We start from the raw sequence: 22,326 nt of genomic DNA, 5'->3' as shown, positions 1-22,326 counted from the left end.
TTGTCACGAGGTGACTTATTTAATTATTTGAAGGTCACTGAATAGGATGCAGAGTGAACAGAGGTCCAAATATACCTCAACCACAATGGAAGCCTACTCCCATATTGTTGCCATTATTCTGAATCACACATTAGCCACTTAGTCAAGTGAGTTAACCAGTACCTCACTTTATGCTATAACATCATAAAGCTCTGCAAGTGGCAAAACAAAAACAATTTGCACTGCTTGGAAAACTTGATTTGTACCTAACAGAAGATGAATAAAATCAAATATTCAGCTGGGAGGCAGTATTTCTTTGAGACAGCCCTGCAAAGATACCACTGGAAGTCATGAACCTGCTGCTGAGTATTCAAACATTATCAACCAGTATTAAAAACAAGGGAAATTATGTAGAAATTCAAAAATTCAAACAGTTACTTGAATATTCAAGTAGTTGTATAATAAAACAAAACTGAGGTTTCTAAAGCTTTCTACTATATTTGGATAAAGTGTTGTGCAAAAATGGTAATAAAAACAGAAACTGCTGCAAAAAGCTCAACAGGTTTGGTCACATCCATGGTGAGAAATCAGGGTTAGTGTTTCAGGTCAAGTGACCCTTCCTCAGAACTCTCTTCAGTTCAATCAAAAGAAAGCTTAATTATATCTTGACCGAGTTTTTGAGGGTCACCCAACCTTAAACATTAATTCTGATTTCTCTCCACAGATGCTTTTCCAGTAATTTCTGTTTTTGTTTCTGATTTTCATCTGCGGTTCTTTTAGTTTTTATGTGAAAGTGGTACTTGCCTCCATTAAAGTTTTTGGTATGCTCTCATGTACTTCCTGGATAGAACTGGGGATCTCATTTAGAAGCTCTGATTGATCCTCCACCTATATGAGAAAGAAAAGAGCAAAATATTGATGAAGATTGAAATCTAGCTTTGAATCTACCAATAAATAGACAATGTTGTGAGTACAGCAGTCCAACAGAACCAAGAGTGATTTTTAAAAAATCATTAACGAGATGACCATCTCTAACTGCACGTTTGGAGTCACATGTCAATCTGACTAGGTAAAGTTGGCAGATTTCTAACCCTAAAGGGTATTCGTGAGCCAGAAGAGCTTTTACAATTGACAATGGTGACATGGTTGCTATTAGATTAAGCTTTAAATGCAGGTTTTGTGTTGAATTCAAATTTCCCCATCTACCATGTTATGAAGTCTGGATTATTACTGGATTATTATAACATTAGCACTAGAACACTACCACCGCCATTAATACATGCTAATTGATTATTTGTAGACCTTTCAACAGAATCAGAAAATAACATTAATTTAAATCTAAAATTAATGTTTTGTCATTAAAGTTTCAGTTTATCTTTACTATTCGTATTTTTAGCTTCTGCACTTCAGTAGAACCCTAAAACTCTCTATGTATCTAAGGTATGAACTTACAACTTCAGTTTCCTTCAACTATTGGTTTTATTATGTCATCTTTCTCTGTCATAATGTCAATGCAGGTCGTCACTTAATAAATCATGTTCAACTCCATTCGGAATTCCTTGGATGAAGAAGTGTCCTATATCAGACTACAGCAGGATCTAGATAGCATTCAGGTTTAAGCTTAAAGTGGCTGATAGTGATCAGTTCAAACAAGAGAAAGCTTAATAATTTCTTGACTTAAATGGCATAACTATTAGCATTTTCTATACTAGAAGCTTATCTGGACTGTCCACATTAACTCTATGGTTTCAGGAATGGAGTGGATCATGGTTAGCTTGCAACGAGTGGCTCACTTCCAAACCTATTAAACCTCTTCTACCATTTACAAAGCTGAAGTCAGGAGAATGATGAAATATTCATCAAAGATTAAATTTTGAATCCATGTATGAAGATGCAATTCCAGCTTAAATATGAACCAAATAGCTTATTGACTTGAATAATTAAAAATAAATTAGAAGTACACAAGATTGCATTCGAACTGCTGAAAAATTACATAATTTTGTGAGGAAACATTGACAAGTCTGAAGAATTTCAGTACTTACAGCAATCTGTTTTCCTGCTTCTCCTGTACAATAAGATGTTTTGATAAATGAGTGACAACACTTATATCCCCATTTCCCTTCCTTCCAGTAGGAGCCCCAAACAGCCTGAAAAATAACACAAGTGAAATATCAAATGAAAACAAATGTCTACAAAATAAAGCATCTGCAACCAAAAGATTTGAAAACTCATTACATTGCATTAGAATTACAAATTTATAGGGATATATTCAAAGCTATTTAAGAAAGTAACATGTACAAAGTTAACAGAGAAGTTCAAAAATTGAGACACTTCTTGAGCTAATAGGCAGCTTCTTACATAAGTTTTGGACTACCAACTGGGTGCACAATCTGATATTTATTACCTTCCCATAACAGCCAAACATGACAATTTTGTCACTGCTGTAATACTAAAAATTATTTTGGAAAAACATTGATTAATTTGAAGTGGAAGTAACACTTCTCTGATACTACAAGAAATGGACCAAACAAATATAGTCCCATGCATACAAACAAAAGGAAAACACTGCTGATTCTGCAAATCTAAAATTAAAAACCTGAAAACAGTAAGCAGGTCCAGCTGCACTATTAGAGGGAGAAACCGAGTTAACATTTCAGGTTGATGATTTTTCATCTAATTTAGTAAGTCGAAGGAGAGGGGTCGATGGTAAAAACGAACAACATTGAAGGTCTGTGTAGGTTTTAAGACAGAAGAGATTAAATGAAAAAAGGGTTGGTGGTGTAAGACTAGACAGAGTGATAATGTTACATGTAAAAGAAATGTCTTGTGGAAGTGTGGAGGGCAGAACAATGAACAACTACCACCTGAAAAGAGGCACCTCCACTGCAGCAGCAGGGGTGGTGACAGCACCGAACAGAGTACTGCCAGGAAGGCAAACCTTTCCTGGTAAATACTTGCCTTGTGAATAAGCAGTCTTATTGCAGCAGCAGGAGTGGTGAAAGCACAGACCAGGGGCTGCCGGGAAGAGGAACGGACAGAAGATTCTGTGGTGGCGAACGAGACTCCTGGATGGTATGTTGCCTCCCAGCTGCCAGGGTCAGGGACGTCTTGGATCGAGTCTACAGGATTCTTAAGGGGGAGGGAGAGCAGCCAGAAGTTGGAACTTCTGTACTTGGAACTACGAGATTGTGGTCATTATGGAGACTTGGATACCACAGCAGGAAGAATGGTTGTTGGACGTTCCAGGGTTTAAATGTTTCAAAAGGAATAGAAGGGGAGGTAAAAGAGGTGGGGGAGTGGCATTGCTAATAAGGAATAGTACAGTGTGGGTGGAAGTAAGAAACAGGGAAGGAGCAGTCACATTATTGAGAGTTTTCGACAGACCTCCCAGTAACAAGAGACACAGAGGAATAAATTGGGAGGCAGATTTTGGAAAGATGCAGAAGTAACAGGTTTGTTGTAATGGGTGACTTGAACTTCCCTCATATTGACTGAAACCTTAGTTCAAATAGTTCGGAGCAGCTTTTGTCAGATGTGTCCAGGAAGGATTCCTGATACAATATGTAGATAGGCTGACTAGAAGTGAGGCCATATTGAATTTGCTGCTCGGCAATGAACCAGGCCAGGTGTCAGATCTCTCGGTGGGAGAGCATTTCGGTGATAGTGATCACAACTCCCCGACCTTTACTGTAGTTGTGGAGCAGACAGTATGGGAAAGTATTTAATTGGGGGAGGGGGAAATTACAATGCTAATAGGCAGGAATGGAGCACCTAAATTGGGAACAGATATTCTCAGGAGTGTATAACAGAAATGTGGAAGTTGTTCAGGAAGCACTTGCTGATAGTGCTGGATAGGTTTGACCCACTGATGCAAGGAAGGGCTGGTAGGGTAAAGGAACCTCAGGTAATAAAGGGATGTGGAACATCTGGTCAAGAGGAAGAAGGAAGCTTACTTAAAGTGGAGGAGGAAAGGATCATTCAGGGCTTCAGAGGGTTGCAATTCAGCCAGGAAGGAACTGAACAATGGACTTACGAGAGCCTGAAGGGGACGTGAAAATGCTTTAGCAGGCAGGATTAAGGAAAACCCTAAAACATTCTACACTTATGTGAGGAACAACAGGTGGCCAGAGTGAGGGTAGGGCCCATCAGGGATAGTGGAGAGAACTTGTGCTTGGAGTCGGAGGTGGTAGGGAAGTCCTTAATGAATACTTTGCTTCAATATTCACTACGGAGTGGGACCTTGACATTTGTGAGCTCAGCATGAAACAGGCTGATGTACTTGAATAGGTTAATGTCAAGGAGGATGATGCGCTGAAAATTTTGAAAAACATAAGGGTAAATCCCCTGGGCTAGATAGGATATACCCAAGGTTTCTACAGGAAGTGAGGGAAGAGATTGCTGCGTCTTTGGCACTGATCTTTGTGTCTTCACTGTCCACTAGAGTAGTGCCAGATGACGTTATTCCCTTATTCAAGAGAGGGGATAGAATTCTGGGAATTATAGACCAGTCAGTCAGCCTCATGTCTGTGGTGGGTAAATTATTGGAGAGGATTCAGAGAGACAGGATTTGTGATTACTTGAAAAACCACAGTTTGATTAGAGATAGACAGTATGGCTTTGAGAGGGGCAGGTCATGCCTCACATGTCTTACTGAATTCTTTGAGGATGTGACAAAACACACTGATGAAAGTAGAGCACTGGATATGGTGTGCATGGATTATAATAAAGCATTTGATAAGCTTCCCCATTGTAGGCTCATTCAGCAAGTGAGGCAGCATGGGATACACATAAATTAGGCTGTGTGGATACAGAATTGGCTGGCCTATAGAAGACAGAGGGTAGGAGTGGATGGAATGTATTTAGCCTTGAGCTCAGTGACCAGTGGTGTTTCGCAGGGATCTGTCCTAGGACCTCTGCTCTTGGTGATTTTTATAAATTACTTGGATGAAGAAGTGGAAGTAGAAGAATGGGTTAGTAAGTTTGCTGATAACACTAAAGTTGGTGGAGTGGTAGATAGTGTGGAGGGCTGTGTAAGTTGCAATTGAACATTGACAGGATACAGAACTGGGCTGATAAGTGGCAGACGAAGTTCAACCTGGAAAAGTGAGAAGTAATTCATTTTGAAAGGTCGAATTTGAATACACTGTTAAACACAGGATTCTTAGCAGTGTGGAAGAACAGAGGGATCTTGGGGTCCATGCCCATAGATTCCTCAAAGTTGCCATATTGAAAGGGATGTTAAGAAGGCGTACCGTGTGTTGGCTTTCATGAGCAGGGGGACTGAGTTTAAGAGCTGCGAGTCTACAGCTCGAGAGAGCCCTGGTAAGACCACACTTGGAATATTGTGTTCCATTCTGGTCACCTCATTATAAAGGATGTGGAAGCTTTAGAGAGGGTGCAAAGGAGATTTACAAGGATGCTGCCTGTACTGGAGGGCATGTCTTATGAAGAAAGGTTGAGGGGGCTATGGCTTTTCTCATTTGAGCGAAGAAGAATGAGAGATAACTTGATAGAGGTCTATAAGATGATGAGGGGCACAGATAGAGTGAATACTCAGCCATTTCTGCCGTGGGAAAAGTCTACCACAAGGGGGCATAATGTCAGGTGATTGGAGGAAAGTTTAGGAGAGTTGTCAGAGGCAGGTTCTTTACACAGAGTGGAAATACACTGCCAGCAGTGGTAGTAAAGTCAGATATTTTAGGGACATTCAAGTGATTCTTGGATAGGTATGTGGATGATAGTAAAATGAAGGGTATATAGGATAGTTTGATCTTAGAGTTGGATAAAAGGTTGGCACAACATTGAGGGCCTATACTGTGCTATGAAAAATAAGCTGAGACTAAAATGCAGCAGAGGTTTCAGTCTGAGATTGATGAACTCAATGTTGAGATCCTAAGGCTGTGAAGTGTCCAATTGAGAGATGAAATGCAGCTCTTTGAGCTTGTGTTGAACTTCTTTAGAAAATTGTACAAGGCTAAGGATGGAAGAGTCAGAGTAAGAACAAGATAGAGAATTAAAATCACAGGCTCAGCGTCACCCTTGTAAACTAAATAGAGGTATTCTATAAAGCAGTTACATAATCTGTATCCAGCTGCCTCAGTGCATAGCAGATTACATTGTAAACAGAGAATACAGTACCCTAATTAGAATGTTAACAATGAAGAGGAGTCTAGAAACTTGGATGGAATGAAAAGGATGTGATAAAAAGTTTGCATTTTGCAATTCCATTGAAAGTGCCAAAGGAAGGAGGGATGATATTGGGGTTGATTTCAGGTGTGGACTGTCAGTGAAGGTAATAATCCCTTCAGAAAGGGAACAGAGACACATGTATTTATAGAGTCATAGATACAAACAGTATGGAAACAGACCCTTCGGTCCAACTCATCCATGCTAAGCAGATATTCTAAATTAATCTCATCCCTTTTGCCAGCACTTGGCCCTTCTTCACTCTCCTATCTACCTACAACTCCATTTTGAAGGAAATATGAATCTGCATACCAAGGTTCTGGAAACCTAGCGAAGTGATTGCTGGGCCCTTTGCTGAGATATTTTGACCATCGATAGTCATAGGTGAGGTGCCAGCAGACTGGAAGTTAGCTAACATGGTGCCATTATTTAAGAAAGATAGTAAGGAAAAGCCAGGGAACTATAGACTGGTGAGCCTGATGTTGGTGGTGGGCAAGTTGTTGGAGGGAATGCTGAGGGGCAAGATCTATGTTTATTTGGTTAGGCAAGAACTGATTAGGGGTAGTCAACACAGCTTTGTGCATAGGAAATCATCCCTCACTAAGGTTTTTTTGAAGAAGTAACAAAGAGGATTGATGAGGACAATGTGGTGGACGTGATCTATATGGATTTCAGTAAGACGTTCGACAAGGTTCACCATGGTAGACTGATTAGCAAGGTTAGATTACATGGATTATAGGGAGAAGGAACCATTTGGATACAGAACTGACTTGCATGTAGAAGACAGAGGGTGGTGATGAAGGGTTGCTTTTCAGACCGGAGTCCCTATTTGTTTGTGGTGTCCCTCTTGAGGTGGTCAAAATGCCAGAGGATGATCTGTTGAGTACTCAGGTTGATTACATCGAAGTTGAGCACAAAGGAAATCCACTTGTGTTTCTGAAGGAAGAAGCAGTAAGTAGAGAGGAGGGAAATAGGGCAAAAACAGAAAAATCCTATTAACTACTGTGAAGATAAATCTTTTGTTGAGAAAAAGGAATTACATATCAGAAGTATTAATACGGAAGGATGCATCATCAGAACAGATGTGATAGAGATGAAGACATCAGGAGAATAAAATGGACTTTTTCCAAGAAATGTTGTGTCCACTCTATTTCTGAACCCTTCCCCATTGAACCATGAAAAGGTTCTTCAATGGACTGCTTATCCTATATCAAGTTCTTGTTGATATTTCTATCCCTCACTATGAATTGTCCAATAAACCGCACTTAAACAGGTGATCTACTTCACATGCCCATCAACATTAACCTTCATCTCAAACAACAGTATATAATTTATAAATTTAATGTGGACACCTTTTGTTCTTTTTCATAGAAGGTGCAGGCATCAATAGCTGGCTTGCATTTGAGCTAATACCTCATTATCTTCAAGAGATGGTAGTAAGCTGCTCTCTTGAACGAGGACAGGTAGATAGTGCATGTATCTCATATGTCTTTATTAGTCAAGGCTGAGAGAGTTCAAGAGAAGGGAGATAATACCAGACCTGTATAAAAAGGAATTGTGAGGCCACAACAAATTATGTGTGTGCAGTTCTGAAATTGACCTTATAGGAAGATATGATTGCACTAGACAGAATGCTAAGGAGATTGATCTGGGCTGAAGACAAAGTTTGTTTTCCTTGGAACAGAAGAATACGGGGTGGGGGGAATCCATGGTTGAGATATTTAAATTAAATGAGTGCCACAGACACCGTAGATAGGAAGAAACCTTGTCGAACGTCTTACTGAAATCCATACAGATGGAGGGATCAATGACCAGGGGTATAGAATTAACATTAAGGTGCAGGATGTTTACAGGGGATGTGAGGAAAACATTTTTCACTCAGAGGGTGATGGGAATCTTGAACTCACTGCCTATAAAGAGTATTAGAGGCAGAAACCCTCAATGTTTAATTAGAATTTAAATGTACATTTGCAATGTGAAGGCATACAAGGCTATGGGCCAAGTGCTAGAAAGTGGAATTAGAAACGTTAGGTGGTTGTTTTTGACTGGCGCAGACTTGATGGGATGATGGGCCTTTTTCTGTGCTATAGACCTCTATAACATCATGAGGTCAAAATTCAACATGAATGCAAGTTTCTTTTCTCCTCAGTATAACTAATCTTCGATATTGCATGGGTTTGCCAAGATCAGAATCCTGATGAAGAACTTCCAGTTAAGTGGGAAATAAAGCAGTACCAGGCAAGGACAGGTCTAAATGGGGAGCAAGGTGCAGTTTTGTGAGGCATTGAGATACCAAGATGAGATATGGGGACAGAAGCAGCAGCACTGATTGATAATGAAATACAAATTCCATCACATTAATCAGAAATTTCTAAGATCAAAAGATCAAAGTACGTGGAGTTCTTTTAACCAAAACTCATTCACTTACTGTGTGGTTACCAATCAGGACATCCTCTTCGTACTTTGAACGCACAACTGCTTTCTCTTGGCCTTTTAAGACAGCACCATGTCTTGAATATTCCACATAATCCTCTGTTTGAGCTAGCAGCAGTTCACGTGGTGGAACATTTAGATGCTCCTGACCTCCATACTGCACAAAAAATGGTGATTTTATTAAATATCAGCAAATATTGCATAATCAGATTAGGAAAGCTGAACAATGGTCCAAAGTAGCTTTTAACAATTAATCTGATCATATGATTATTCTCATGCATATTAATTTCAATACAGGTCAAACAAGTACAGGTTCACCAAGATTCAGCAAATTCTAACTTGAATATTTTCCCCATTTCAGAAAAAAATGGCCCTACAATCTCCTCATATCTCCTTCACAACTCTGGGGTATAGTCCATCTGGTCCGAGCGATTTATCCACTTTCAGACCTTCCAGCTTCCCCAGCACCTTCTTCTTAGGTGGTAGCCACTATACTCACCTCTGCACAACAACTCTCTTGAATTTCTGGTATATTGCTGGTGGTTCCATTTTGAAAACTGATGCAAAGTACCTACTCAATTCCTCCGCAATTTCTTTGTTCCCCATTACAACAACTCCAGTCTAATTTTCTAGCAGTTTGATGTCCATTCTTGCATCTTTTATCCTTTAGATAGCTAAAATGAACTCTTGCAGCCTTTTATGTTATTAGCAAGCTTACTTTCATATTTCACCTTTTCCCACTTATTTCTTTTTTAATTAGTCTCTGCTGGGTTTTGAAGGCTTCCCAATCATCTTCACCACATTGTATACTTTGTCCGTTGTCCAGACCTGCATTGTCAGCCACTGTTGCCTCAATCCTCCCCTTAGCATGTTTCATCTTCCTTGGGATGAATTTCTGCTGTGCCTCCTGAATTACCCCAGAAGCTGCTCTACCATCTTCCCTTCTAGGTTCCTCTTCCAATCAACTCTGGCCAGCTCCTTCCTCGTGTCAGACTGCATTTAGAGTTTTGTGCACTATTTTGGGCCCATACCTCAAAGATGTACTGGCCCTGGAGTGTTTACAGAGGAGGTTCACGAGAATGATCCCAGGAATGAAAACCTTAACATATGAGGAACATTTGAGGACTCTGGGTTTATACTCAATGGAGTTTAGAAGGACAAGGAGTGATCTAATTGAAACATACAGAATACTGAATGGTCTGGACATAGTAGGTCTTGGGAAGATGTTGCCATTGGTAGGAGACAAGTACACAAGGAGTCAAGGAAAGGTCTTTTAGAATGGAGATTAGGAGAAACTTCTTCAGCCAGAGAGGAGTGATTCAATGGAATTCATTGCCACAGATGGTTGTGGAAGCCTGGTCATTCAGTATGTTTAAGACTGAGATAGAGAGGCTCTTGAGTATCAAGGTGATCAAAGGTTAGAGGGAATGGGATTGAGAAACGTATTGGCCATGATTGAATGGTGGAGCAGACTCAATAAATCCTTCAAGCAAATTACATCAAAAAGTTATTGCTTTTGCCTTTCTGAAGTTATGAAATAGGACCTTGAAAACAATAGATTTACATTAGCTATTACAATAAAATATATCCAGTGCAATGTTCTCTCCAGAATTAATGGTGATTTTGTCATTTCTGGCAAGAGCACTCAAAGTCAAAGTCCATGAGTCACAGTGACTTTGTTCTTGTAATTAATGGCCCCAAGTAATATCTGAGCTGTTGAAGTCAGACTCTTAGAAGGGCCACTGAATGCTGTTTAAGCTGTTATTAATTTTGTTTGATTAAAATCATGATACTAAATATCCCAAAACCATGTGACAAACTTTTTTTTTTAAAGTGATTAGTTAACCAGTGAAAAATACTTTTCACCCTGCCACTGCTGGATGAGAGAAGATTGATTAAAGTTATTAAGGTGAATTTAATAGACAAGAAAATAACACCAGTGAGCTTCAAGGCAGCATTTTTAAATCAATGAACTCAGAGTTGCTCTTGCAGTTTACCCTAACTGCAGGAACAGTTTGTGGGAAACATTTGCCTCAGTCAACTTGCACTGTCATGAGCTGAGATTTCAATTTAGCACAGAAATGGTACTTCCCAAAAAAAAAGCAATAAACAACAAAGTCTCAGGAGGTATATAATGTATTTATCACTTCATTTTTTCTTTTAATGCAACTCTGCCAGTCACACAGCATCAGGTTAGATGAGTAGTTTAGGTTTGTTTGACATTATTACCCTTACAGGTACGAATACAGGCTGGGATATTTTCTGCTGGTGCTGTCATGTTCTGATTAAGCAGGGAGGGAGACGCAATCTAAAATTCCATGTCGATTAGGAACCTGATGACTTTTCAGAAGAATGGACTCAAAGTTATCCAGATGCATATTACCTTCTATTAAATTTAACTGAAAAAGTGCTAAGTCTAATTTGTAAACTTTAAAAGATGAAACTTTCATGAGGCTATACAATCTGAAAATTAGTGGTGTTGTACCTTTTCTAATATGCTCCCTTTCTGTTGTTTCTCAAACTCTTCTTTCTTAACCTTGAATGATTGGTGAAGGACTTCAAGTTTTGTAGGATCAGCTTGGAGATGAACCTCTGAACCTTTCTCATAAGCCTCCCAAGCAAACACTATTGAAAAAAAAAATTCATGAAACTGTATCATAGTTGCAAACATAGAAAGAGATAAGGCCTTGAAATCTCAAATTTAAATGTTAGAGAACGTACATTGAGTCTGGGCCATTTTAACTGTGTCACCCGTGTATCGTACAAAGTTGTCTCCTGCGTAGCCAACTCTAGAATAAAAAAGGTACAACAGAATACTTAAGGATAAGATTCTAGTGATGTGGCACCTCTGGGGGGGGGCAAAATACCTTCTACTCATACGGCACATTTTGCATTATCAGAACATCTCAATACCCCTCAGAGCCATTTAAATATGTTGAAGTGTGGTCACAATTTTAAAGAAGATACATTAAGTAATAGCTATCCAATTAACTTAAAGACATCTACATTTATCACTAGATTGTCCAGTTGTTCAGGATTTGCTCTATTTGGTGAATATGTTTGAGCAGGTAAGCTGCAAATGATAAGACAGAAACAACAAATGTAAAATTTAATCACAAATCTATCAACATCTTTTCAGTTTATAGATGCTGAGCAATAACATTTAACATCTCTATGCACCCTCAAGTTTCAATTGGCAAGTAAATATGCCTCTGTACGTATCCATCCTTGTCACATCAACTTCATTCAATTATGCTCTTTGACATGTAAAAACACTGTTCTTAGTTTAACGTGCATACTGTAGGTACACACTGCTCTGCTTCTGCCAGCTCTTATCAAAACTGAACACATCCACCTTTAGAATCACTTATCTACACCTTTGCCTCTATCTATCTCCGATACAGGAGACACCCATACATTTGTCACTTCCAAACTCAACAATTCCAGTACTCCCCTACCTTCTAAAAACATCAGCTTAGCCCAACTTGGATGTGAAAACTAATTGACATCACTTATGTAATCTGGCTTTTCTTCGTTAAAAATTCAGAACATACATTCAAATCTCTTCACAACCTCATTCTTCGCTGACTGAAGCCTTCTCAAGCTGTACAAGGCTTCTCTCTACTCACTGAAGATTTTCCTTGAAAGTTTTTTTGGCCAAGCTTTGAGTCACTCTTCAAGGTCTCCACCTGTGGCACACTTTGTCTGATTCCCCCCTTTTGTAGGGTATCTTAGAAAAATATTTGTAAGTTAAACACATTACAAATAAAAGTTGCTGATGCCCAGAAAATAAACCATTTGATGTTCATGCACAAAGCAGTATATAGTTTGAATCATCTAACATAGTGCCTTTTGTTAGGTATCTGTACGCTATATGCCCAAAATTTGGTTGTGCTACATGCTGAGGGATTATGAAACGGATGTAGCAAAGGCTCTATTACCATCTAATTCTAAGCCACAAATTCCAGGAGTGTTGTCAATAAAGGAAAGCCTATTACAATAAAAAAATTCACACATACATTAAAGATGAATCTAAAAAGAAACTTTAGTATGGTTTGGATCTAATGCAGTGGCTGCAATGAAATCATTTGTTAGAGAGTGAGTAGCATAGCAACATATTCCTACACTAGCAACCTAGAGATTTAGATCAGTTATCCAGAAGAACTAATTTAAATCCACTATAACAATTAAACAAAATAAATGCAACAAACTAAAGCAATATGGAATAAAAAAAAGTCAGTTAAAGTGACCATGAAATACCTACTTGTGGTGAAAACCCATCTTGTTGTAAAGAAATCTGCCATTCTTGCCTTTACCATTCAAAGATTGCTGCAGACCACCAAATGTTTGACTCTTAACTGCCCTATGAAATGGGCTAAATCTATGGACTGTATGAATACTGGTAATAAGTGCTTCTCAAATACTCTGAAGAAATAAGATCAGACTGTCCTTTCTGACAAAGAATTCATTAAATTTCTTTACAAAGATAGAAATAGATAGAAAACAGAAAAACAAATACTGTTCACATGAACTTTAAACTACAGCATTTATCAAAGCTGAATTGCAAAATTTCCTTTTAAATAATTAAGATTCCTCTACTTATTGGCATTGAATAATTTCTAATACCATTTTGCCTTACACTAAATATTCATTAAGATCCAGAAAGTTAATTAACTAAATGTAACATATTGCACTTGCCTCATTTAAGTGAAAATTCACAATCAGGATATCATTTAGTTGATAAAATCTTTGTTAGACTATTGTAATTCAATATTTGTGCTGTAACCATTATTGAACAGACTACACATTTAGAATCACATACTCATCTGGGTTTCTGCCAGTGTTGGAATAGGGATTCTCCCTCATTGCTCTCGTTTTCGGATCATAATATGCTGAATTTGGATCCAAGTTCCTCAAGTACTTTGAAAACGAGGAAAAAAAAAGTGTTAAAAAAGCATACAAACAAGATACTGCTTTAATTTATTTGGCATTTAAAATTTCAGTACAATTGAAGTGAACAATCAAAATCAAATTCAGAGTTAATCTAGGGGCTCCCTGTTATGTTTTATTTTGTTGAGCTGATTACTTCTCTCTGAGGCGGAAATGGATATTTTAAATAGTAACAGTGATTTAGTATTGACATTTTAAAGACCTCTTTCTTTTTATAGAAAATTTAAGAAGTTGCTGACACAATGTCGCAACTCTCAAGAAAATAACAAATATCTATCCACTGATCACAATCTTTGTAAACTGCCAGATTCTTGGCAGTTTGCTGCATGATACCAACCAAAAAAGCAAAATAAGTCAGAACTCCAATCGGCCTCAAATTATGCTGAAATAATTGATTTCGCCTGTGGTAGCAGTGGAATCATATTAGACATATTCTCTTAAGTCTGGAGAGGATAAATCAAGTGAGTAAAGAATAAAAACTACTGTAACCTACTCCAATTTTTTTGTTACAACTGAGTGTGGAAGACCTTTTAGTCAAATAGTTTCAAACTATTCCTGCATAAGTCCACTTTATGGTGGTTATCAGCAGACAGTCAGCATCTGTAGAATCACATCCTATAGTGAGTCAGAACAGTCTGCCAGTTTTCAAAATACAAACAAACAGTTTGTTATGTAATATGTAAAGTTTTTTTTACAATAAGAAACAAAGAATAAAAGAATTCAACCTTGAACAACATTACTTGCAGAACAAAATAAAATTATAATATGGCTAATTGTTCTGGTGCAGAATGCGAACACAATTCTCAAAGCGATAATCTGCATTTGAAACAATGGCTTGTGAAGACATTTTAGCAAAACAGAGTCATAGAGATGTACAGCATGGAAACAGACCCTTCTGTCCAACCTGTCCATGCCAACCAGAGAGACTTTTTCTTTAACTACCACTGAATATTACTGGATTTAGGTTATCCTAGGCAGCTTGCAAGCACCTCCCAAGACAAGCTGAAAAAACACCATTTGCTGGAGTCAGGGTAATGTTACAAGTGCACTCTATTGGCCAACAATCAAATGTGGGGGGAAAAAAACCCAAAACAAAAACCATACTTAGAAGGGTTCAAAATATGTAAGTAAATTAGCAGCTGACACAGACATCAACCTCATCTTCAAGCTCTGAAAATAAGTCTGCATCTGAAACCATAAACATGGTGCAGGCTTTCTACTAAAATACTGCCACCAACAGCAAATATTATTGAACAGCAGAAAGGTCAGAAAACATTGTGATTAAACCGAAATGCAAGTACTATTCCCATACTTTTGCAATGTCCTCACGAATACGAAGATTTCGAACTGTAATTCTTCTCTTGGAGTCAAAGTTCTGTCCAGGCATATCAATGTCATCAGCATATTTATCTTCATCTTCATCTTCACTGTTGTCTTTCTCCTGAAACAATGACAATTACAAAGCTCAATGTCATGATAAATCAATACCAGAAAAATAAAGTACTAATGTATTCTTTCCATGATTCTATTTATGCCAAATGCTGTATTTGAGAACATCTCCTTTATCTGTTCATTGGTATCATAGATAATTTACAAAGAATAAGTCTGTCCTTCAACATGAGTATTAATTCATTCAGCAACTGATTATCAAAATTAAGTTTTACTTTTAATATAAATGTTACAATTTATGTAGCCTGCTTCTCTGACTGGTCGAAGTGAATGCATGATAGTGCAACATAAGCCAGGGAGGTTACGGAAAATTGTTGATCCAACTCAGCTGGAGACAGAATCGAGCGTGCCATAATTGGGTTAGATGGCCTGATGGCTCAGTATAGATCAGATTAAGGCTGCATGGGAGCATCATCAACATTGCTGAATAGTCTTCCATAATGTCTGGACTGGACTTGTTTAAAGGAAAAGAATGCATTGAGCACAATGTGGACCGGTGTTATAAAAACAAGTGCAAGTCAACACTGGAGTGCCCAGTGAAGACATTTGCTGCAGTGTGGTGTGAGGGGAAGAAATTATATGCAATATTAACCGTATACAGAATATACTTGCTCAAATTGTAACTAGAAAAATTCAGTGGTAAGGAAATGCTCCATTTAAGTAATACACATACTGCTGAATCGTGATCCTCTTCTCCGCGCTGACGTCTTGAAGAGTTCTGCAGTATTAAATGATAGATAAAATAGATAAGATTGACTCCACAGACTAAGCATAGTTACACAAGTAGAAGAATAGTGATCATAGATTTATATCCATTGTGTTGTAATATTACAGTGTAGATGTCATGTTCATTCTGGGAGTCTAAGTTTAAACTCGACTGCATCTCATGCTGAAATATGGCCCAGCCTAGCGTTTAATACTTTTAATGCTGTCCACGGTGACTTGACAGTTACTGTCAATTATTATATTTCAAAAATTTTCTCCTTGGGAGTTTCATTTGAAATAGTTGGAAATGTGAATTTTCAGTACCTGTCCATAAACCAAAGAGTTTTGACTAGACTGATTGCCTATTTCAGCTTGCCATTGAGATATATTGGAATCAAATGAATGTATAACATTTAAAAAAAGAGTATATTGTTTTAGATCTTTTGCTATGTTCTACCCTAATTTAGCTCTATATTCAAATTGTAAACTGGGTCCCACCAAATACTGTCAAAGATCAGTATTTGACAAAGATACTGTAAAACATACATGCTTACATTTCTGAGCTACACGAGAGTATGTAGTATACAAAGATCTAAAAATTACATTCTGCAGAGGCTCGATAACACAATCGTAGAAGCCCTACACAGTGTGGAAACAGGCCATTCAACCCATTGAGTCCACACCGACCCTCCTAAGAGCAAGCCACCCAGACCCACACGCCTACCCTCTGCCTGTAACCCTATATTGCCCCATGGCTAACCCACCTGGCCTGCACATCTCTCAACACTATGGGGCAATTTAGCATTGCCAATCCATCTAATTTGCACATCTTTGGACCATGGGAGGAAACCGAAGCACCCAGTAGAAACCCACACAGACATGGGGAGAATGTGCAAACTTCATACCGACAGTTGTCAGAGGGTGGAATCAAACAAAGGTCCCTGGTGCCGAAAGGAAGTAGTGCTGAGCTACTGTGCCATCCCAGACCGAGAGACAGAATAATATGAAAGCCCAAGCCATTACTTAAAAATGGACCAATGATTTTTCTTCACTTTTGAATTTTGAAACTATCAGGAAAAGGAAGCTTATAAATAGCTGAATTTTATTCTCACTTCACACAACCTGCATGCTCATTATTTCTCGTAATGAACATGGTTTAGACCTCAATCACCCTCAAAGGAAGAACCATTTCTATATGAAGCTGTTCAAATTTTGAATGAAGTCAAGATGATACTCAAAGCTTCGGGAGATAATCACTAAGTACTACATTCAATTCAGTTGTTAGGAAATTAATCACAGATTAAGGAGGTCATGGTGGATACAGTCAGGTGGATGGGTGACTGTCAAGAGATGTACAAGTCTCCTGTGGCTAACCCCCTCTCAAATAAGTTTTGGATACTGCTGTAGAGGGGGTGGGGGGATGGCTTGTCAGAGGAAAATAGTATTGACAGCCAGGTCTTTGACATCATGCAGACTCTGTTGATATGAGAGGTCCAAGCAATCAATTGTGATTGCGACTCTCTAGTCAGGGGCACAGAGAGGCATTTCTGCTGCTGCAAGCATGACATCAGGATGGTGTGCTGCCTTCACTGGTCCAAGTTTTAAGGAAAATCAGGAGGGCATAAAGGGGTCTTGAGATAGCTTTGGCAAATAAGGTTAAGGAGAATCCTAAGAGACTCTCCAAGAACATTAAGGGCAAGATAATTGGAGAGATTAGGGCCCCTTTAGATCAATAAGGGTGTCGATGTGTGGAACCACAGGAGATGGGCGAGATACTGATAAATACTTTGCCTCAGTATTTACAGTGGAGAAAGCTATAGAAGCTAGGGAACTCAGGGAAATAAACACTGATGTCTTGGAAAGACTTCACATTACAGAAGAGGTGGTGCAGGAGGTCTTAAAATGCATATAGGTAGATAAACCCCTGGGACCTGATTCACTGTGGTAAGCAAGGAAGAGATTGCGGGGCCCCTTGCAGAGATATTTGGACCATCAACAGCCACGGGTGAGGTGCCCGAAGACTGGAGCTGCATAATGTTGTGGCATTGTTTAAGAAAGGCTGCAAGGGAAGGCCAGGGAACTACAAACCGGTGAGTCTGACATCAGTAGTGGGTAAGTTGGTGGAGGGGATTCTGAGAGTAGGATTTACATGTATTTGGAAAGGCAAGGAGTGATTAGGGATAGTCAGCATGACTTTGCACATGGAAACGAGCTGAAAAAGTGCAGCAGGTCAGGCAGCATCCAAGGAGCAGGAGAATCGACGTCTTGGGCATAAGCCCGGCTTCAGGAAGGCCTGAAGAAGGGCTTATGCCCGAAACGTCGATTCTCCTGCTCCTTGGATGCTGCCTGACCTGCTGCACTTTTCCAGCAACACATTTTTCAGCTCTGATCTCCAGCATCTGCAGTCCTCACTTTCTCCCTTTGCACATGGAAAGTCTTGTCTCACAAATTTGATTGAGCTTTTTTGAAGAGTTTATCAAGAAGACAGATAAAGGTGTGCAGCAGATATTGCCCACATGGACTTCAGCAAGGTTCCAATGGTGGGCTGGTTAATTGAGTTAGACCAAATGGGACCTGGGAGAGAGATAGTCAACTGGATACAAAACTGGCTTGATGCTAGAAGACAGAGTAGCAGTACAGGGTCGTTATTTGGACTGGAATCCTGTGATCAGTGGTGTGCCACAAGGAGAGGTTGTGTGGGCCCATTGGGGTTTGTCATTTATATCAATGATATGGATGAGAATAAAGAGGTCTGGTTACTAAGTTTGCAGAAGACACCAAAACTGTGGACTGTGAAGAGGGTTATCGAAGAGTACAACATTTTGATCAAATGGGCCGAGAAATGGCAGATGGACTTTAATTTTGATAAATGTGAGGTGTTGCATTTTGGTAAAGCAAACCATGGCAGGACTTGAGTTAATGGAAGCGCCTGGGCATGTTGCTCAATAGAGGGACCTGAGGATGCAGATTCAAAGTTCCTTTGAAGTGGTGTTAAATGTAGACAGGGTGGTGAATGCAGCATTTGGCATGCTTGCCTTCATTGGTCAGAGCATTGAATAAAGGAGTTGGTAAATCATGTTGCAGCTGTACAAGACATTGGTGAGGCCACTTTTAGGATATTGCATATAATTCGTCACCTTGCTGGAGGATGGATGTTAAACTAGAAGGGGTACAGAAAACATTTACAAGGATGTTGCTGGAACTGCAGGGCTTGAGTATATTCAGGTTCATTGGTCAGAACATTGAGCATCTGGATAGGTATATGAATAGGAAGGGTTTAGAGGGATAGGGGCTAAATTCAGGCAAATGGGACTAGTACAGTTTAGCATACCTAGTCGGCATGGACAAGGTCAATGGAAGGGTCTGTTTCTGTGCTTTATGACTATCATTCTATAGTGTCAAAAATTCCCTATTACACAGAGCAAATGGATGCCTTTCAGAAAGTTAGAATATTTGAATAATTTGAATTGTTAATTCCAATTTTGAAGCATCGTATAATCAGAAATAAGCAATTTAGGGTGTAGGTTTGCTCGCTGAGCTACAAACCTTCACAAACCTTGCAAGAAATAAGCAATATTATTTAGATCTTTATAGTCACTTTAACTTGGGACTAAGATACCTGATAATTTCTTTAAATCAAGAGAGGAAAAATAATTGGATTTTACAGCACCAGGGTAATTCGTTTGAACAGAATACAGTGGTGTTTGATGTAACGCAGGCAATAACGAGCTGCTGGTTGGCACTATTTTTTTTAATTAAAGTGACAGGCAATTTTTGCTAATTAAGAAATCAAATTTTTATTCTCCAAATGCTCAGCAATATGTGTAATCACATCCCTGTTGCTCTAACATTTAAACATTGTTGAATAGTGTCATGGCTTTTAGGTTTCCTACACATTCAATACTTTGGTACAGCTGGAGAAAAGAATATGCTTTTTCATAGGTATAAGATGACACCAAAATTGGAGGTGTAGTGGACAGCAAAGAGGGTTATCTCAGATTACAACAGGATCTGGACCATCTGGACCAGATGGGCTGAGAAGTGGCAGATGGAGTTTAATTCAGATGAATGCGAGGTGCTGCATTAGCTCTTATACACTTAATGGTAAGGTCCTAGGGAGTGTTGCTGAACAAAGAGACTTTGGAGTGCAAGTTCATAGCTCCTTGAAAGTAGAGTCACAGGTCGATAGGATAGTGAAGGTGGCGTTTGGTATGCTTTTCTTTATTGGTCAGAGTATTGAGTACAGGAGTTGGGAGTCACGTTGTAGCTGCACAGGACATTGGTTAGGCCACTGTTGGAATATTGCGTGCAATTCTGGTCTCCTTCCTATCGCAAAGATGTTGTGAAACTTGAAATGGTTTAGAAAAGATTTACAAGGATGCTGCCAGGGTATGAGCTGCCAGAGGATGTGGTGGAAGCTGGTACAATTGCAACATTTAAGAGGCATTTGGATGGATATATGAATAGGAAAGGTTTGGAGGGATATGGGTTGGGTGCTGGCAGGTGGGACTAGATTGGGTTGGGATATTCGGTTGGCATGGATGGGTTGGACCGAAGGGTCTGTTTCCATGCTGTACATCTCGATGACTCTATTTATAGTCGTACAGCACAGAAACAGACCCTTTGGTCCAACCAGTCCATGCTGACCATAATCCCAAACCATAGTCCCACCTGCCTGTACCTAGCCCATATCCTTCCAAACCTTTGCTATTCATGTACTTATTCAAATGTCTTTTAAACATTATAATTGTTCCCACATCCACCACTTCCTCAGTTGAAGTTTCTTATCTTGAATTCATTAGGACAAATGCGAGGAAATAAAATTTATAAAAATAATTTTCACCTCTCTAGAAAAACAGAAGATTGGTTGTCAAATTGTTTCACATTAGCTGAGGCACTGGCATGAGGAAAATAACTGGGTAATTTTTAAAAATGTCCCTTTTACTTGAGAACAGCTCCCAGAGTATTAACATTTGTCACTTCTACCAAGCATGACTGAGCCACATACAAGCTTGGAGAAATGAGGACTACAGATACTAGAGATTAGAGTCGAGAGTGTGGTGCTGGAAAAGCACAGCAGGTCAGGCAGTATCTGAGAAGCAGGAGAGTCGACGTTTTGGGCATAAGCCTCTATGAGGGGCTTTTCCAGCACCACATACAAGCTTGACTGATTATCTTAAACTGATTGTTCGTGTAGCTATTAGCACAGCAAATGCAGCCCAACAATACAGCACTACGCACTGATGGTGTTTCCATGGAGCTCTCTGATCTGGTGGAAACATTTTTGTCAGTTTCAAGGAGGAATGTGTTTTTGATGGGAGAAGCCCCAACCTCTTGGTGTATATTTCTTATAAATAGATTATACATTTGCTATATTTGAATCTGCAGTCCCATAAGAATTACCCTAAACATATGCCATCCCATGCTCCAATTCACATTTAAGATGGAACAGTCATATCCTCCCTTACCATGGTGTTGGTTGAGAAGTCCACTGTGGCTTCTCTGCTACTACCTATCACAAGTTTGTACACTGACCAGTAGAAACATGCTGAGATTTGTATAGGTCCATGTGCTAGAAGGTCAGCCATATTAGCAATTTTAGGAATATAGTCCTAGCAAGCTCTATGTAGAAATAAGGCAGATGAAAGTTACCTTGCAAGACAATGGCTATCCTGACCAGATCATGGAGTGCTGTATATTGTGCCCATACAGTATATGTGCTGGAGAGTAAAAGTATCTCAAAAAAAAACGTGAACACAGATTAAGCAACCCATTTCATGCTGGTACAATGCATGATAATACAACTGATTTTTTCACAAATAGGACTCTGCCTCCCATACAATGAAACAATTTTATCCATGAATTTTAGTACTCGTGTGATGCAATGTGTATAGACTATATGCTTCAATAATTAGCTGACTGAATCAAAAAACACATATTTCAGAGTGTTCATAACAGAGTACAGACAGCGGTGAACTAGCTTACACTTGAAAAGCACAAAACGTGTTAGATGAGACTGTGAACCGTCACTTGCTCAATGATGAGTGCATTAATAACTACACCAACCCAACCAAGATTCATTATTTATAATGTGGCTCCTTTATGCTTTCATCTGATTACTTCAAAAAGCAACCCCAAAAGATATTGATGTATCTCCACTGTGATTTCAGTTAAAAAAAAAGTTCTCAGAAAAGCCTGCTTGAAATATCTTAACTTGTTGGATCCAGGAATTCCCATTCTTTAGGTGCCAGTCAGGAAAATGGGGCAGAGTTATTTTAACAAGTTTCTACACTATACTGCTGCAGGATGTTTGACTACAGGGTTGAAGAAAGACTGGTGCTTTTGATTGGTAAAGGCTCTAATCCTAGATGCATTACAGAGTCTAACTGGCTTACCCCAGGACCATCTACAAACTAGCAGAATTAAGAGCACACAGCACCAAGTCAAGAAGCATTTTTGAAAGTGGACCAGCAGGGGCCATTTAATGCAACTGTGCGGAACAGGGCACAATGCTCAAACACTTGCCTCATGGAGCTGTACCTGCCTTCAACATTCCCTCTCCTTTTGTCAGTGCAGGTCTTGTCAACAGATAAAGCTGAAGCCTGGACCACATTAATGTCATGA

At 39.2% G+C, this 22,326-nt stretch overlaps 1 protein-coding gene across 3 annotated transcripts in view; it reads right to left on the bottom strand.

The window, feature by feature from the left end:
• slu7 (SLU7 homolog, splicing factor) overlaps window positions 1-22,326 on the bottom strand; it is a 54,322-nt gene that overhangs the window by 7,269 nt on the left and 24,727 nt on the right. For all 3 annotated transcript variants that reach the window (XM_043703869.1, XM_043703868.1, XM_043703867.1), the window contains 8 exons: window positions 15,671-15,715; window positions 14,861-14,989; window positions 13,421-13,518; window positions 11,320-11,387; window positions 11,084-11,223; window positions 8,594-8,755; window positions 2,022-2,126; window positions 784-867 (listed from right to left, as the gene is read on the bottom strand). In XM_043703869.1, the coding sequence (XP_043559804.1) occupies window positions 784-867; window positions 2,022-2,126; window positions 8,594-8,755; window positions 11,084-11,223; window positions 11,320-11,387; window positions 13,421-13,518; window positions 14,861-14,989; window positions 15,671-15,715 (831 nt within the window). The remainder of the gene's footprint in view (window positions 1-783; window positions 868-2,021; window positions 2,127-8,593; window positions 8,756-11,083; window positions 11,224-11,319; window positions 11,388-13,420; window positions 13,519-14,860; window positions 14,990-15,670; window positions 15,716-22,326) is intronic.

The sequence above is a fragment of the Chiloscyllium plagiosum genome, chromosome 14 (genome assembly GCF_004010195.1).
Source record: "Chiloscyllium plagiosum isolate BGI_BamShark_2017 chromosome 14, ASM401019v2, whole genome shotgun sequence".
In the NCBI taxonomy this organism is placed as follows: Eukaryota; Metazoa; Chordata; class Chondrichthyes; order Orectolobiformes; family Hemiscylliidae; genus Chiloscyllium; species Chiloscyllium plagiosum.
Note: the sequence above shows the minus strand (reverse complement) of the source record. Positions and strands in the feature narration are given on the sequence as shown.